The sequence below is a fragment of the Hyaena hyaena genome, unplaced genomic scaffold (genome assembly GCF_003009895.1).
Source record: "Hyaena hyaena isolate Hyena2069 unplaced genomic scaffold, ASM300989v1 scaffold_321, whole genome shotgun sequence".
Classification (NCBI taxonomy): domain Eukaryota; kingdom Metazoa; phylum Chordata; class Mammalia; order Carnivora; family Hyaenidae; genus Hyaena; species Hyaena hyaena.
The window spans coordinates 63,772-81,471 of NW_024080953.1; the positions used below are offsets into that span (position 1 = coordinate 63,772).

Genomic DNA, 17,700 nt, shown 5'->3' on the forward strand with positions numbered 1-17,700 from the left:
AACAGACACTTCTCCAAAGAGGACATCCAGATGTCCAACTGACACATGAAATGATGCTCAGCATCCCTCCTCATCAGCGAAATACAAATCAAAACCACACTGAGATACCACCTCACGCCAGTCAGAGTGGCTAAAATGAACAAATCAGAGTATTCTAGATGCTGGCGAGGATGTGGAGAAATGGGCACCCTCCTATGCTGTTGGTGGGAATGTAAACTGGTGCAGCCCCTCTGGAAAACAGTATGGAGGTTCCTCAAAAAATTAACACTAGAACTCCTCTATGACCCAGCAATAGCATTGCTAGGAATTTACCCAAGGGATACTGGAGTGCTGATGCATAGGGGCACATGTACCCCAATGTTCATAGCAGCACCCTCAACAATAGCCAAAGCATGGAAAGAGCCCAAGTGTCCATCAACGGACGAATGGATCAAGATGTGGTTCATCTATACAATGGAATACTACATGGCAATGATAAAGAATGAAATTTGGCCATGTGTAGCAACATGGATGGACCTTGAGGGTTTATGCTGAGTGAAATAAGTCAGGCAGAGAAGGACAGCTACCATATGTTTGCACATATAGGAGGAATAGGAGGAACTTAGTGGAGGACCGTGGGGGAGAAGAAGGGGGAAAAATAGTGGGGGAGAGGGAAGGAGGCACACCATGAGAGACTCTTGAATACTGAGAACAAACTGAGGACTAATTGGGGTGGGGGGGAGGGGACGGGGGGTGATAGGTATGGAGGAGGGCACTTGTGATGTTATATGGAAACCAACTTGACAATAAACTATAAAAAAAAAACCCAAAGATGGGAAAGAAAAAAGATCAGGGGTTGGGGGTGGGGGTTGGAGGAGAAATAAATGAACGGGCAGAGCACAGGATGTTTAGAGCAGAGAAACGATTCTGTATGATACTATGGTGGTGGATACAGATCACTATACATTTGTCAAAACCCACAGAATGTACAATGCAAAGAGTGAACTCTAATGCAAACTATAGACTTAGGGTGTTGACATGTCAATAAAAGATTCATCAATTGTTAAAATGTACCACTCTGGTGCAGGAATTTATAGTGGGGGAGACTGGGGAACAGGGAGTATATGAGAATTCTCTGTACTTTCTGCTCAATTTTGCTATGAACCTAAAACTTCTCTAAAAAGTGAAGTTTAATTAAAAAAAAAGAACTTACTCACTTTCCCCTCAGTATTTAAGAATCTCTTATGGTTTGCCTCCCTCCCTCTCTGTAACTTTTATTTCCCCTACACCTCCCCATGGAAAGTAGGTGATGGGCATTAAGGAGGGCACTTGTTGGGATGAGCACTGGGTGTTCATAGAAACCTACTTGACAATAAATTATATTAAAAATAAATAAATAAAATTTTAAACTTAAAAACTTAAAAGAGCTTAAAAAAAGAAAAGAAAAAAAGAACTTGTTTCTGGCCATTGGCTTTTAACTATAATCTAATATTTATCATTTTCCCCAAATTCAAAAATACCATAGATGTAAATATTATTTATGTACTTAACACTTTACTGCTTACTTTTCTCTCAAAAGCAAATGACAAAAATATTATGAGATACAAAAAGTTTGTTTCATTAAAACAATTATCTAGCTTTACTTTTATCCTAAATTATAGCTTGATTTTGTTAAAAATTTAAGAATTTTCAACCAAAATTTAAGGGTTATCAGATATAAAAGGCTCATAGATATAATTAAAATCATGGACATTTATTATAAATCAATTGTTTTGATATTTCACAATTGGAGACAGCAGAATGGTAAAATACAGAATTGAATTTGAACCCCAGAACAACTGATCTGCCACTTGTTAACTAACAATATGTGGGCAAGTTACCTAACCTCTGTTTTCTCATCTGTAAAACTTTGGAAATGGAATGCACATGAAAATGCTAGTACTCATAAAAGGTCAAAAATATAACATCAACTGAAAATTCTGAACAAGTTTAATCTCCTTTATCATGAAAAGTTAAGATACATTTCTTCAGTCTTAGAAATTTTTACTCTTTTAAAAGAATTTTTTTAATGCTTTATTTATTTCTGAAAGAGAGAGAGAGATAGCTTGAGCAGGGGAGGGTCAGAGAGAGGGAGACACAGAATCTGAAACAGGCTCCAGGCTCTGAGCTAGCTGTTAGCAAAGAGCCCAACGCGGGGTTCAAACCCACAAACTGTGAGATCATAACCTGAGCTGAAGTTGGACGCTTAACCGACAGAGCCACCCAGGCGCCCCAGAAATTTTTACTCTTAATATAAATTATCCCATGTCTTACAACTTTTATATATAGCTGAAAGTTTCTTCAGTCATCACTATCACTTCCTGATTCACTCAGCTGCAAATCATTTCCTAAAATAGAAAAATAGCAAAACTGTAGTAATTAAATATTTAATATTTTCATATTTAATATATTAATTTTGTATAAACATAAATATTATATAATATAATAATATATATAATATATATAATAAATATTATATAAAATGTAACACCAAGGGTGATCCAGTTTAGCTAGCATTTTGTCATTAATCATCAGATTGCTTATTGTATAATTTAGTCACATCATTAATTTGAAAAATTAATATTGCTTATAAAGAAAACATCAATCTTCAGCATAGTTTTAGTATCACCTGGCATCTATTTTAGTCTTCTTTCACATACCAACACCACCTTCTTTTTTACCCCACTGATTTAATTACATTAGGAAATGAGAAAAAAACTGTGGTTTAGATCAGCCTAATTCATTATGAAGAGTGAAAAAAGTTATATAATTTTTTATATAAAATTCAGTCAAAATATTAAGTAGTATTTTTTAAGAGTAATTCATCATTGGTTCCTTTTGTAATTTATCGATGTGCTTACAGTAATGGAACTTATTTTCCAGTGGGGGAGACAGAGAGTAAACAAACAAATACATAATATGATGTCAAGTAGGGATAAATACTATGAAAACATGAAGGTAAGTGATGGAAGAGTGGTGGGAGGTGCTATTTTAGATATGATAGTTATTGGCAGGCCCCCTTGAAGGGTGACATCTGAACAGAGGTCCAAATGTAGAGACAAAATCATAAAAATGTGGGTGGGGGGTAGGTACTATCAAGCCTGAACAGGAAATAACAGATGCCCCAAGGAAGAAGCCTGCTTGTGTTTGCTGATTGCAAGAAGGCCCTGTGGCTGGAGTGGAATGAATGAGGAAGAGAATGATAGGAAATGAGGTCAGGAAGATATCCAGAGACCATGGTTTCTAGGTTATGATAAAAACTTTGGATTATTTTTTTTGAAATGTAATGGCATTCATCAGAAAATTTTAAGCAGGCAACTGACTTGAACTGTTGTAGATCAGTGAATACACTATAATATACTATTAATTGTATCAGTTTCTCCCATAAGAAATAATACTGGCTTTGATTCAGGTGGCTCAGGTGGAGGTGGTGTTAAACAGTCAGGTTTATAATATAAAGACATAACTTAAAGGACGATCAAAAGTACCAGATTTACAAGATGAAAGAAAGAGAAAAGTGAAGATGACCCCTAACATTTCTAATTTAAATAACTGGATGGTGGTATCATTTACTGAGATGAGAAATACCAGAGGAACAAGATTATGTGAGAAAAATTACAAGTTCAATTTTTGACATGAGATATTTGAGATACCTAGTAAATATTCAAGTATATATATCCAAGTAGTTGGATATATACATCTGACATGGTAGAGATTGGAGTTGGAAATAAAGATTGGGAGTCATTGACTGCAGGGGTTTATTTGAAGATATGGAATTGGATAATATCATTTGGGTAGTAAATTACAATGGTTAAAAACACTGTCGTATTTTTAAACTGTCTAAAATCAACAAAATCAACAAAAAGATGGCATATTTTGAAGTTAATACCCAGTTTAAGAGGAGTGGTTTCTAGGCCATATAGAAGTTGTTATAAGATAGCTCAGTTCACTGCATGAACTCCAGAAATATTACATTATTTAATAAAGAAATCTGCTAAAGCTTCTTTTGTGCATGACCATTTTATAATTTCTAAGGATTAAGTTTCCATTTATTACACAACTATTTTATGGCATAAGAATGTTCAACTTGATATGATCCCCATAGCATGAGTTTCTTAAGTCAAACCCAATGTCCTGAGTTCCACTTTTGTAATAGACCTCATGCAGCAGAGGTTATATGCACATGCTTTTGAAATATTCAGTTGATTTGAAGGATCTAGATTAGCCTTTGAACATGACATGCTAATAAAGGAAATACATTTTCAATCAAAATGTTAATTGTGACTTGGAAAAGAGAGTTTAACCATAACAAATGCATTCAGACTCCCAAGCCAGTGGTTCTTAATGACAGCAATACTGATCTCTTAGAGATGTTATAGAAATTTATGTGAAGTGTTATTTGTCTAGATGATTTGCAGATTGTTAGTGGCATTTAGTGAGAGGGGAATTTAGGAATGCTAAATGTATTACAATGCAGGAACAAGTCTTGCACAATAAAGAACCCCAAAACACTCTGCAAAGCTTTGCAAAGTCCACTAATATATGCATGTACCTGGAAGACCTGTTCATAATTTTAAGGCTGGAACCTAATTTCAGTTTTATAAACTAAAGTATTCTTTTGCACAGACTTAAAATTCAGTGAAATTTATGAGGGTTGAACTATTATGTAAACTGAAAGAAGACTACATTTTTTTAAAATGTTACTTGAAATGTTGTAATAATGCTGCAAAAACATAGGGGTGCATGTATCTTTTTGAAATAGAGTTAAATCATTATTTTAAATATTTATTTCACAAAGGTTTTTGTATTTAATTGTTTTGGAAAACATCTTAGTGACATGAATGCTTTTCTAATCCTTATTAGAAATTCTAATCCTTATTAGAACTCAACAAGTTAAATGAAGATAAAAATCACTGACATGTGTTGAATGGTGTCTTGCTCCTTTTAATTCTAAATTTATTCATTAAAGATTTCAAGATATACTACAAAACTGTAATAATCAAAACAGTATGGTACTGACAGAACAGACACATATATCAATGTAACAGAATAGACAGCCCAGAAATAATTCTACATTTATATGGTCAATTAATCATGACAAAGGAGGCAAGAATATACAATAGGGGAAAATAGTCTTCAATAAATGGTTCTGGAAAACTGGACAAAAATATGTTAAGAGAATGAAACTGGACCACTGTCTAACACCATACACAAAAATAATCTCAACATGGGTTTAAGACCTGAATGTAAGACCTAAAACCATACAAATCCTAAAAGAGAATATAGGCAGTAATTTCTTTGACATTGGCCATAACCAAATTTTTCCAGATAGGTCTCCTACGACAAGGGAAACAAAAGCAAAAATAACTATTGGGATCATATCAAAATAAAAAGGTTTGCACAATGAAAGACCCATCAACAAAACAAAAAGACAACCTACTATTGAATAGGAGAAGATATTTGTAAATGATATATCTAATAAGGGGTCAATATCTAAAATATATAAGGAATTTATATGACTCAACATCAAAACCCAAATAAAACCCTAACAATCAGATTAAAAAACGGGCAGAAGACCCAAATAGACATTTTTCCAAAGAAGTCATACAGATGGCCAGCAGACATATAAAAAGATGCTCAAAGGGTGACTGGGTGGCTCAGTCCATTAAGCATCTGACTCTTCATTTTGGCTCAGGGCATAATCTCCTGGTTCCTGGGATCAAGCTCTGCTTTGGGCTCTGTGCTGAACATGTAGAGCCTGCTTGGCATTCTCTTTCCCTTTTTCTCTGCCCCTCCCCTGCTCATGATCTCTGTCCCTCTCTCAAAATAAATAAATAAACATTAAAAAAGAAAGAAAAGATGCTCAATATCACTAATCATCAGGAAAATGCAAATAAAAACCAAAATGAGGTATCATCTTACACCTGTCAGAATGGCTAAAATCAAAAAGAGAATAAATAACAAGTGTTGGTGGGGATGTGGAGAAAAAGAAATCCTTTTACACTGTTGGTGGAAATGTAAATTGTGTAGTCACTGTGGAAAATAATATGGAGATTACTTTAAAAATTAAAATAGAAATACTATATGATCCAATAATTCTACCACTGGGTATTTGTCCAAAGAAAATATAAACACTATTTCAAAAAGATATAAGCACCACTATATTTTTGCAGCATTATTTACAACAATCCAGACATGGAATCAACCTAAGAGTTGGAAGGATAAGGAATATGTATTTTATATATAAATATATACACACAGTGGAATATTATGCAGCCATAAGAAAGGAATGAGATTGTATCATTTGTGATGACATGGATGGACCTAAAAGGTATTATTGTTAGACTAAGAAAGACAAATACCATATGATTTCACTCATATGTGGAATCCAAAAAAAATGAATAAACAAACAAAAAGCAGAATCAGATCTATAAATACAGAGAACAAACTGATGGTTGCCAGAAAGGAGGGGAGTGGAGGAATGGGCAAAATGGGTGCAGGGGAATGGAAGATACAGGCTTCAAATTATGGATGAATAAATCACAGGAATAAAAGACACGGCATAAGGAATATAGACAATGATATTATAATAATGTTGTATGGTGATAGATGGTAGGTATGCTTGCAATGAGCACAGCATATTGTATAAACTTGTGGAATCACTATGTTGTAATGTAACATTGTATGTCAACAACACTCAAATAAAAAAAATTTTAATAAATAAAATAAATAAATTTGTTATTTAAAAGTAGGTGCAAACATTTGGTTTACTTTTTTGTCCCTCTGGTTTGGCCATGCTTGAGCATTTATAAAGTAGAACGTGTATTACTAAGTCATTTTAATTTTTCTTAATATTATATTATTTTCAAAGATGTATGTATCTAGGTGATATTGAGTTATGAAATTCATTTCAAGTTAGTTAAAGGGGACTTTAAAATATCTGTTATAAAAGAGAGCATTGGGTCTGATAAGGTTGAGAAATGAGATTACTGTGGTAACAATAAAAGAAGGTGTAGTTCCTCTTATAAGAAAACTTCTATTTGGGGCGCCTGGGTGGCTTAGTCGGTTGAGCGTCCGACTTTCGCTTAGGTCACGATCTCGCGGTTCGTGGGTTCGAGCCCCGCGTCGGGCTCTGTGCTGACTGCCAGCTCAGAGCCTGGAGCCTGTTTCAGTGTCTGTGACTCCCTCTCTCTCTGACCCTCCCCTGCTCATGCTGTCTCTCTCTCTCTCTCTCCTAGAAAAAAAAAAAAAACATAAAAAAAAAGAAAACTTCTATTTGGATAAAATATATCAGAAAAATAAATTGGCTAGATTTTAAGGAAATCCCAAATGGTAGTTAACTACTGTTATAACAAATCACTACTGGCTTCTGCTTATAATTTTTGCATCCACAATCTTTCTGAATTCTTTTGTTATTTCTATAGTTTATTGAATCTCCCGAACTTTTTCTGAAGACAATTATATCTTACTTCTTGTTTTCAATTCTTACATATCATTTTTTACTTGTTTTATTGCATTTTCTAGAATATTCAGTACAATGTTAAATAAAAATCATGGTATTAGTCTTCCTTATCTTCTTCCTAACTTCAGTGAGAATGCTTGCAGAGTCTCTATTATCATGTTGGCAATAGTTTTGTTTTTTATAATAAATTTTATAAAGCTAAAAACATTTTATATTAGACCTTTGGTAAAAGTTTTTAAAATTTGGAGCACCTGGGTGGCTCAGCTGGTTGGGTGTCTGACTTCAAACTAGGTCATGATCTTGCCATTACAAGTTCGAGCCCCATTATCGGGCTCTGTGCTGACAGCTCTGAGCCTGGGGCCTGTTTCAGATTCTGTGTCTCCCTCTCTTCTCTCTCTGCCCCTACCCCACTTGTGCTCTCTTTCAAAGATAAACATTTAAAAATTTAAAAAAAAGTTTTTAAAATTCATAAGTACTAAATTTTGTCAAAATAAAATTTATTGAAATTGTATGGCTTTATTCCTATAATATCTTAATGTGGTAAATTATACTGATAGCATTTAGGTTATTGAGCATTTTTTACATTTCTGTCATGAGTTGCTTGCTTGTTTTAAGTGCATGGGTTATTCAATTTTCTAATATATTCTTTAGTAATTTTGTAACTATGTTCTTAAGTGAAATTGTTCTACAGTGCTTTTGTCTTGCTCCTATTTAGTTTTGCTATCAAGGTTACTCTAATATTATAAAAGATCTTTTCTATTCTCTGAAACAGTTTGTAGAAGATAAGAATTATTCGTTCCTTGAATATTTGTTAAAATTATTTATAAAACTATCTTCAGTTTTCCAGCATCTAGGGTGGAGGAGGATGAGACATTAACTACTACTGGTTTCGTTAGGCTTTCTTTTTGTTTTTAAAAATATTTTTAAGTGTTTTATTTATTTTTGAGAGAGAGAGAGAGAGAGAGAGACGGCATGAGCAGGGGAAGGTCAGAGAGAGAGGGAGACACAGAATGTGAACCAGGCTCCAGTCTCTGAGCTAGCTGTCGGTACAGAGCCCAACGCGGGGCTCGAACTCACAAACCATGAGATCATGACCTGAGCCAAAGTCGGACGCTTAACTGACTGAGCCACCCAGGTGCCCCTCATTAGGCTTTTGATTTCTTTTTGAGTCACATTTGATAGATAATACTTTTCCTGGAAACTCACCCGTTTCTATCCTAAATTTCCTGGAATGAAATTTTTGTAAAATTCTCTTAATTTAAAAAATAAAAGCATATTTTAGCTATAATTTTATCTACTTTTTCATTCCTAATAATATTTGATAATATTTGTGCCTTTTCTTTTTTCTTCATTAGCTCTGGCTGGAGGTTGGTCTTTTTATTAGTTTTCAAAGAAATTAATTTTAGTTTTGTTTATTCTCTAATTTTTCTTCACTATCTATAATTTTGATTCAAACCTATATTTCTTTCTCTGCTTTCTTTAAGCTTAAGATAGTTTTCTAGTTTTTCAAGATGAATCTTTCACTTATTTGTTTTAAATCTTTTTTAAAAGAACATTTTGAGGCTATAAATTTCCCTGTATCATTTTGGCCACATCCTCAAATTACTGTGATAAATTATTTTTGATATTGCTTAATTGTAAATATTTTATAATTTCATTGTAGTTTCTTTTTAACATGTAAATTATTAAGCATGTGCTTTGAATGTATTTTAAACTAATTTTTTGTTATTTATATTTTCATTGTATTATAACCCTATAATATGATCAGTAGAATGTTAATTCTTTGAAATATGTTATTTCCTTTGTCTCAGTAGAAAGTAATTATTAAAGTTTTATAGATACCTTAAAAGAATGTCTGTTTCTCATTTTTGGACTGTAGAATTATATATTTACTATTAGAATAGGCATGTTAATTATGTTGTTCAAGGATTATATACCCTTACTAGATTTTGTCTGCTTGATTACAGATGGATTAAATATTTCATTATGACAGAGACTTAGTGTATCTTATTATTCCAATAATTTTTATTGTATACATATACACACACACACTCCTACCTATTTTAATATATATGCACATACGTTGTGAAGATATATTATCATTGGCACACAAATTTGTAATTCTTTATCTTCCTAATGAATTGAACCTTCTGTCATTATTTGGCCATTCAAGAAATCAGATGCTCCAATTTTACCTCTTAAGTTAGGAAGACGATCACTAATGACATCAATAACTGGAAGTTCAAAAGACCTTTCCCAATCCCTATTTATTTCATAGTTTTTCTTTCGCTGCCACCCAGACTTGGCTCCTCCCTTCTTTAGTTCTGTTATTTGGCTAGCTAGGGTCAGTTGTTTTATTATTACTAATTAACGCAGTGAGATTAGTTTTATTTTTTTTTATTTTTATTTTTTTAAATGTTTTTATTTATTTCTAGGAGAGAGAGAGAGAGAGCGTGAGCAGGGGAGGGTCAGAAAGAGAGTAAATCACAGACTGAAACAGGTTCCAGGCTCTGAGCTGGCAGTTAGCACAGAGCCCGATGCAGGGCCCGAACCCACGAACTGCGAGATCATGACCTAAGCGAAAGTCGGACGCTTAACCAACTAAGCCACCCAGGCACCCCTTTTTTTATTTTTTTATTTTTAGAGATTAGTTTTAAATACACAGAAAGTTCCATTCTCCCCCTGAGAGTATCAACCTGTATGCTTTTATTAAAAAGTATTTATTGGGCATCTACTATGTATCAGGTTGTGTGCTAGGTGCTAGAACTCAATAAGCAGCGAAAAATAAACAAGATTGGTGTCCTCCTGAAGCTTATATTTTAGAAGAAAGCAAATCACACACAAGATATAAATTTATAATTATGACAATTGACATAAGCAAGATATTGCTCTGAAGTTCTACAAAAAGGAGGATCTGACCTTGTCAGGAAGATATCCTTGATAAAGTGTGCCTTGAACTGTAATCTAAAGGAGAAAAAGGTAACCATATGAAAAGAAAGAATCTGGCTGACTGAACAGCAGTGTTTAAGGGCCCTGATAAAGGTGAAAGGTTTGAGTATAGTAGCAAAAATTAGGTAAATGTTGCTAGAACAAAAAAAGCAAGACCATAATGTTAAGATGTTTTGTCTCTATCATAGAAGAAATTACAAATGATACTTGAATAATGTGGGAGTGGTTAGGGGAGCTGACTCTGTTGTGAAAAATCTGCATATAACTTTTGATTCTACAAAAACAACTACTCAAACCTACTGTTGACCAGAGGCCTTACCAAAAATATAAGTAGTTGATTAACACATATTTTATATGCTATATGTGTTATATACTATATTCTTACAATAAATCAAGGTAGAGAAAAGAGAATGTTAAGAAAAGCATAAGGCAAAGAAAATACATTTACAGTACTAGAAAAAATCTATTAAAAAAAAAACCCCACATAAAGTGGACTTGCAGTGTCTACTGTGTTGCTTAAGGGTCAACTGTGTTAGTTACTGAAAAGTTTAAAGCAGGAGGAGTGACAAATTATATTTGAATTATGAAAAGAGCAATACGGCTGCAATATACATAATGGATCAAAACTGGGTTTGAGTAGATAAAGGGTGAACCAGTTAGGACATCACTACAGAGTGAAAAGTAAGAAATAACAGTAAGTTGAACAAGAGTGGTAGCAGTGGAGATGCAGAGAAGTAGATGAATTTGAGAAATATTTAGGAGGTAAAATAAATAGGACTTGATGAAGGATTGACTATACTATAAAAAGGGAGAAGAAATAAGTCCTTGTATACAATTAGGCTTCTGGATTGTACTATGATAAATCCTGCCTTTCACTAAGAGGAAATAGTGAGCCAGTGAGTTTAAGTTGGTTTTTGGACAAAATGAATTTGGAATGCCTTTCCTAAGAGATGGTGTTGGACCTATCTGTTTCTAGAGCTCAGAGGACTAGGTCATAGATGCAAATTTATAAGTTATCTATATGTAAGAATTGCCTGCAACAAAAATATGGAGGAGATTATCTAGGGAAAGAATGTGGAGTAAAAAAGAAAGAGGACCTATAATTAAGCTTTGAGAAACTCCAGGTCTAATGACGGACTAGAAGATTCTATACTGGCAAAGGAGAAGAGAAAAGTATCTAGAGAGACAGAAGAAAAACTAGTAAGACATAATGTCACAGTGTGAAAAGGAGAGGAATGATTCAATAAAAAGGTAATGATTAATCATAGTATCAAATGAATAAAGTAAGAGTTTGATTCTTTTTATTCAAATTTTAGATCAATAATCACTATGGCTCCACAGAAAATTCTTACTTTTCGATTACTCATGTTTACATATACTTACTTAAAGTACTCATCAGAAGGCCACTGCTGTCATGAGATCTATCCCGGCCAGCATCCATATCAGGAATCCTGCACTGTGGCATGGCAGACATGGCAGGATGTCCTGAGATATAAGTCCCTGGATCAGAAGGAGAGGATCTGCACTCTTCATCATCTGAGTCACTGGAACTATCCTCACTACTTGAAGATGATGAACTTTTGGAATCTGATGAACTATCACAACTACTCATCTGGTCCATTAGACTAGCTTCTGCCTTCAGTTCTGAAAATAAAACAGAAATTAATAGATAGGTTAAATATATAATATTAAGCATAAACATTAAAGTAAACTTTGAATGTGTTAGCTTCTAAAAAACTGTCGATGAAGAATAAATTAGATATACATACATTTAGAGCATTTAAGGCATTTTATTTAAATTTTTTAAAATGTTTATTTTTGAGAGAGAGAATGTGAGTAGTGGAGGGGCAGAGAGAGAGGGAGACACAAAATCTGAAGCAGGCTTCAGGCTCTGAGCTGTCAGCATAGAGCCCAACATGGGGCTTGAACCCATGAATTGTGAGATCATGACCTGAGCTGATCTGATACTTAACTGACTGAGTCAACCAGGTGCCCCTAAAGCATTTTATTTAAAAAGCTCCTCTACCATCAAAACAAATCACACTTCAATGCTGGAATTATGAAAATTAAAAGACATAGGCAGTGCCTAAGTTGAAATACTACATTTTTATGCCATTACACTTAAATATGTATGTAATTCAAATAAAATAAAGAATGTAAAAACTTAAAAATGTGAAAATGAAAATCTATTTTGGCAGAGACAATCCTCCAACTTCTCTTATCCTAAAACATATATAATGCAATACAATACATACAGATGAGTTTTTTTCCAGCTTTTTTGATGTATAATTGACAAAATTGTATATATTTAAATGTACAACAGGCTCCTGGCCTTGGCATAAACAGTGGCTTGGGATAAAAAAACACTAGCTTCAACCAGGGATCTGGACATTCAGCGTGAACAGTTGAGTGATGCCGGGTAGACAGAGTTCCTGCCTCTGAACCAGCAGTTTGAGGTGAATGAAATATTACTGAGCCATAAAAAAGAATGAAATCTTGCCCTTTGCAACAATATGGATGGAACCAGAGAGTATTATGATAAGTGAAATAAGTCAGTCAGAGAAAGGCAAATGGAATTTAAGAAACAAAACAAATGATCATAGGGAAAAAAAGAGAAGCAGAAGAAAAATTCTCTTAACTATAGAAAATAAAATGAAGGTTGCTAGAGGGGAGGTGGGGGGTATGGATTAAATCTGTGATGAGGATTAAGGAATGTACATGTTGTGATGAGCACTGGGTGTTGTATGTAAGTGTTGAATCACTAAATTGTACATCTGAAACAAACATTACACTGTATGTTAACTAACTGGAATTTAAATAAAAACTTAAAAAAATTTAGATACCATTCTGTATATTACATCACCAGAACTTATTCATCTTATAAATCAAAGTTTATACCACTTGACCAATTATTTCCTATTTCTCCCTACCCCTACAGTCCCTGGCAACCACCCTCATACACTGTTTCTATGAGTTTCACATTTTTTAGATTCCACATATAAGTGAGATCATACAAAATTTATTTCTCTGTGTAGCTTATTTAATGTACTTCTCTTTCTGATAGTTTGTTGTTAGTATATAGGAATGCAACTGATTTTTGCATATTGATTTTGTATCCTGCAACTTTACTGAATTCATTTATTAGTTCTAACAGTTTTTTGGTGCAGTTTTTAGGGTTTTTTATGCATAAGATCATATTATCTGCAGAGATTAATTTATTTCTTCTTTCCAATTTAGATCCATTTCTTTCTTTTTCTTGCCTAATTGCTCTAGTTAGGATTTCAGTACTATGCTAAATAGAAGTGAATAAGTACCCTTGTCTTATTCCTGATCTTAGAAGAAAACTTTCAGCTTTTCAATGTCATATATGTCATATATGGCTTTTATTATGTAGAGACACATTTCTTCTCTATCTAATTTGTTGAGAATTTTCATTTTATTTATTTTTATTTTTTTAAGTTTCTTTATTTTTGAGAGAGAGAGAGAGAGAAAGAGAGAGAGAGAGCACAAGCAGGGGAGAGGCAGAGAGAGAGGGAGAGAGAGAGAATCCCAAGCAGCCTCCACACTGTCAGTGCAGAGCCCAATGTAGGGCTCAAACCCACAAACCATGAGATCATGACCTGAGCTGAAACCAAGAGTCAGACACTTAACTGACTGAGTCACCCAGGTGCCCTGAGAGTTTTTAATGTGAAATTATGTTGAATTGTGTCAAATGATTTTTTCTGCATCTATTGAGATAATCATATGATTTTTATATTTCATTCCATTAACATGATGTATCACATCTATTGATTTGCATATATTGAAATACCCTTGCATTCCCAGCATAAATCCCAGTTGATCATAGTGTATAATCCTTTTAATATGCTGTTGAATTTGGTTTGCTAGTATTTTGTTGAGGATTTCTCCATCTATGTTTATCTGGGATACACGCCTGTAATTTTCTTTTCTTATAATGTCCTTGTCTGGCTTTGTTCTCAGAGTAATGCTGGCTTTGTAAAATTAATTTGAAAGTGTTCTCTCCTCTTCAATTTCTTGGAATAGTTTGAGAGGAATTGGTATTAATTCTTGTTTTAAATATTTGGTATAATTCACCAGTGAAGCCATCTATCTGGTTATATGCTTTCTTTGCTAGGGGGGATTTTGATTATTCAGTTTCCTTACTCAATTTTGTTCAGATTTTCTTTCTTCATGATTCAGTCTTGGTAGGTTATCTCTTTCTAGGAATTTATCCATTTCTTCTAGATTAAATGATTTGTTAGCATATGGTTTCTCATAGCAGTCTCTTATGAATCTGTAATCGTAGCATCAGTTATAATGTCTCTTTTATTTATCTATTTGAGTATTCTTTCTCTTTTCTTCATTAATCTAGTTAAAAGTTTGTCAATTTTATCTTTCAGAAAAACCAACTCTTAGTTTTATTCACCTTTTTTATTTTTTCTAGCCAATTTTTCTTATTTCTGTTCTGAATAATCTTTATCATTTCCTTCCTTCTGTTGACTTTAGGCTTAATTTGTTCTTCTTCTGGTTTCTTGAGGTGTTAAAGTTAGGTTATTTGAGATCTTTCTTTTTCCTAATGTAGGGATTTATTGCTATAAACTTCCTTCTTGAGCAGCTTTTGCTGCATCCCATACGTTTTGGTATACTGCCCTTCCATTTCATTTATTTCAAGATTTTTAAATTTCCTTTCTGATTTCTTCTTTGACTCACTGGTTGTTCAGGTGCATGTTGTTTAATATCCACAAATTTGTGAATTTTCCCACTTTCCTCCCATCATTGATACTAGTGTCATACCACTGTGGTTGGAAAAGATACTTAATATGATTTCAATCTTTTACAACTTGTTAAGACTTCCTTTGTGACCTATCATATGATGTATCATGGAGAATGTTCAGCATTTGCTTGAGAAGAATGTGTATTCTGCTACTGTTGATACCATGTTTTATACAAATCTGTTGTCTATTTGGGCTAAAGTGTAGTTCAAATACAATGTTTTCTTATCTATTTTCTGCCTTTATCCATTGTTGAAAGTGGGGTACTGAAGTCCCTTACTATTTTTGCATTGGTGTCTCTATTTCTCCCCAGATCTATAAATATGTAATATACTAGGTGCTCCAATGTTGGGTGCATATACACTTACAGCTGTTAAATCCTCTCGATGAAATAATCCTTTATGTTATCTAATAAACCTTCTTTGACTCTTGTGACACTTTTGACTTACTCTGCTTTGTCTGACGTAAATATAGCTACTTTTCTCTTTTGCTTTCCATTGATGGGAATATCCTGTTTCTATTCCTTCATTTTCAGCCTACATGTGTCCTTAGAGGTGAAGTAAGTCTCTTGTAGGTAGCACTAGTTGATCTTGTTTTTTATCCATTCAGCCAAACTATGTCTTTTGACTGGAGAATTTAATTCATTTCTGTTTAAACTACTCATTGGTAGGTAAGGATTTACTTTTGCCATCAACTGTTTCTGGCTTTTTTGTAGTTCATATCACTTGCTGTCTTCCTTTGTGATGTAATAAATTTCCATAGTGGTATGCTTTGATTTCTTTTCTTTATCTTTTGTATAATTGTTAGAGGTTTTTGCTTTGTGGTTACCACGAGGCTATATAAAATCTCTTACAGTTATAACAATGTATTTTAAGCTGACAATAACTTCTACCAAATAGAAAAACTTTACCCTTTTATTTCCCTTCCTACATTTTATGTTTTTGATGTGACATTTCACATCTTTTTAAATTGTGTGTCCATTAACAAATTGTTATAGCTAGTGTTATTTTTAATACTTTTGTTTTTTACCTTTTATACTAGAATTAAGTAATTTACACACTACCACTACAGTATGAGAGTATTCTAAATTTGACTCTGTACTTCAGTTTCCCAGTGAGTTTTATACTTCCATTTGTTTTCATGTTACTAATTAGCATCCATTCACTTCAGCTTGAAGAATTCCCTTCAGCATTTCTTGTAAGGTACCTCTGGTGTCAATGAACTCCCTCAGCTTTGGTGTATATGGAAAGGTCTTTACATCTTCATTTCTGAAGGACAGATTTACCAGTTAAAGTATTCTTAATTGGTAGGTTTTTGTTGTTGTTGATTTGATAATATTACCCAACTCTCTTAGTCTGCAAGGTTTCTGCTGAGAAATCCACTGATAGTCATATGAGGTTCCTTTATATGTGAGGAGTTTCTTTTGCTTTTTTCAAAATTCTTTCTTTTTCTTTGATTTTTGGCAGTTTTATTACAATTTGTCTTGGTAAAGACTTTAGAATGTTTATCTTAGTTGACAATGTTAGTTTCAGGTATACAATGTAGTTATTCAACAGTTCTATAAGTTATGCTATGTTCACTACACATATAGCTACCATCTGTCACCATACAATGCTATTATAATACCATTGTATATATTCCATATGCTGTGCCTTTTATTCTTGTAATTTTCTTTGCATTGATATTGCTTGGAGTCTTTTGAGCTTCATATGCCTGGATGTTCATATTCAGATATTCCAATTTGGGAAGTTTTTGGCCATTATTTCTTTAAATAAATTTTCTATCTTCTCCTCCTGGGATCCCTCTAATTCATACATTGTTTTGCTGGATGTATTATCCTCTAATTCACATAGGTTCTCCCCACTCCTTTTCATTCCTTTTTTACTCCTCTGACTAGTTATTTTAAAATGGCCTATCTTTGAGTTTATTCTTTCTTCTGCTTGATAAAATCTGTGGTTGATGCTGTATACTGTATCTCTAAATTTCATTCATGGTATTTGTCAACTCCAGAATTTGTTTAGTTCTTTTTATTATTTCAATCTCTTTGCTGAACTAGTTTTGTTTGTGTATTGTTTTCCTGATTTTGTTGAGTTGCCTTTCTTCTCTTCAAGCTCTGTTTTTATGAAACAACTATTTTGAATTCTTTGGCAATTCATAGATCTCCATTTCTTTAGGGTCGATTATTAAAAAATTATTATATTCTTTTGGTGGCGTCATGTGTTCCTGACTTTTCATGTTTCTTGTAGCCCTGCACTGATGTCTGCATTTTTCCACATTACATATTGATTTTGATGGGGAAAGACCTTCACCTGTGGGTGGGTGTGAGGGCTCTGTCTGGATGCAGCATGGCATTTCTGGCTCTAGGGAGGGCCTAGCAGTGTAGTCTCTGTGCAACTCCATCAGCTGAGGTCAGTGTTGGTGAAGATTGTATGGGTCCTCAGTGGCCAAGGCTGCAAGTGTCTACAGTAGCAGAGAGGGCTTTTGGAGTCTTCAGTGGCA

General features: G+C 33.7%; 1 protein-coding gene across 2 annotated transcripts in view; it reads right to left on the reverse strand.

Annotated features, from left to right (window-relative positions):
* Window positions 1-2,225: 2,225 nt before the first annotated feature.
* EAF2 (ELL associated factor 2) overlaps window positions 2,226-17,700 on the reverse strand; it is a 39,522-nt gene continuing 24,047 nt past the window's right edge. For both annotated transcript variants that reach the window (XM_039248889.1, XM_039248890.1), the window contains 2 exons: window positions 11,813-12,073; window positions 2,226-2,366 (listed from right to left, as the gene is read on the reverse strand). In XM_039248889.1, the coding sequence (XP_039104820.1) occupies window positions 2,320-2,366; window positions 11,813-12,073 (308 nt within the window). In that variant the 3' untranslated portion in view covers window positions 2,226-2,319. The remainder of the gene's footprint in view (window positions 2,367-11,812; window positions 12,074-17,700) is intronic.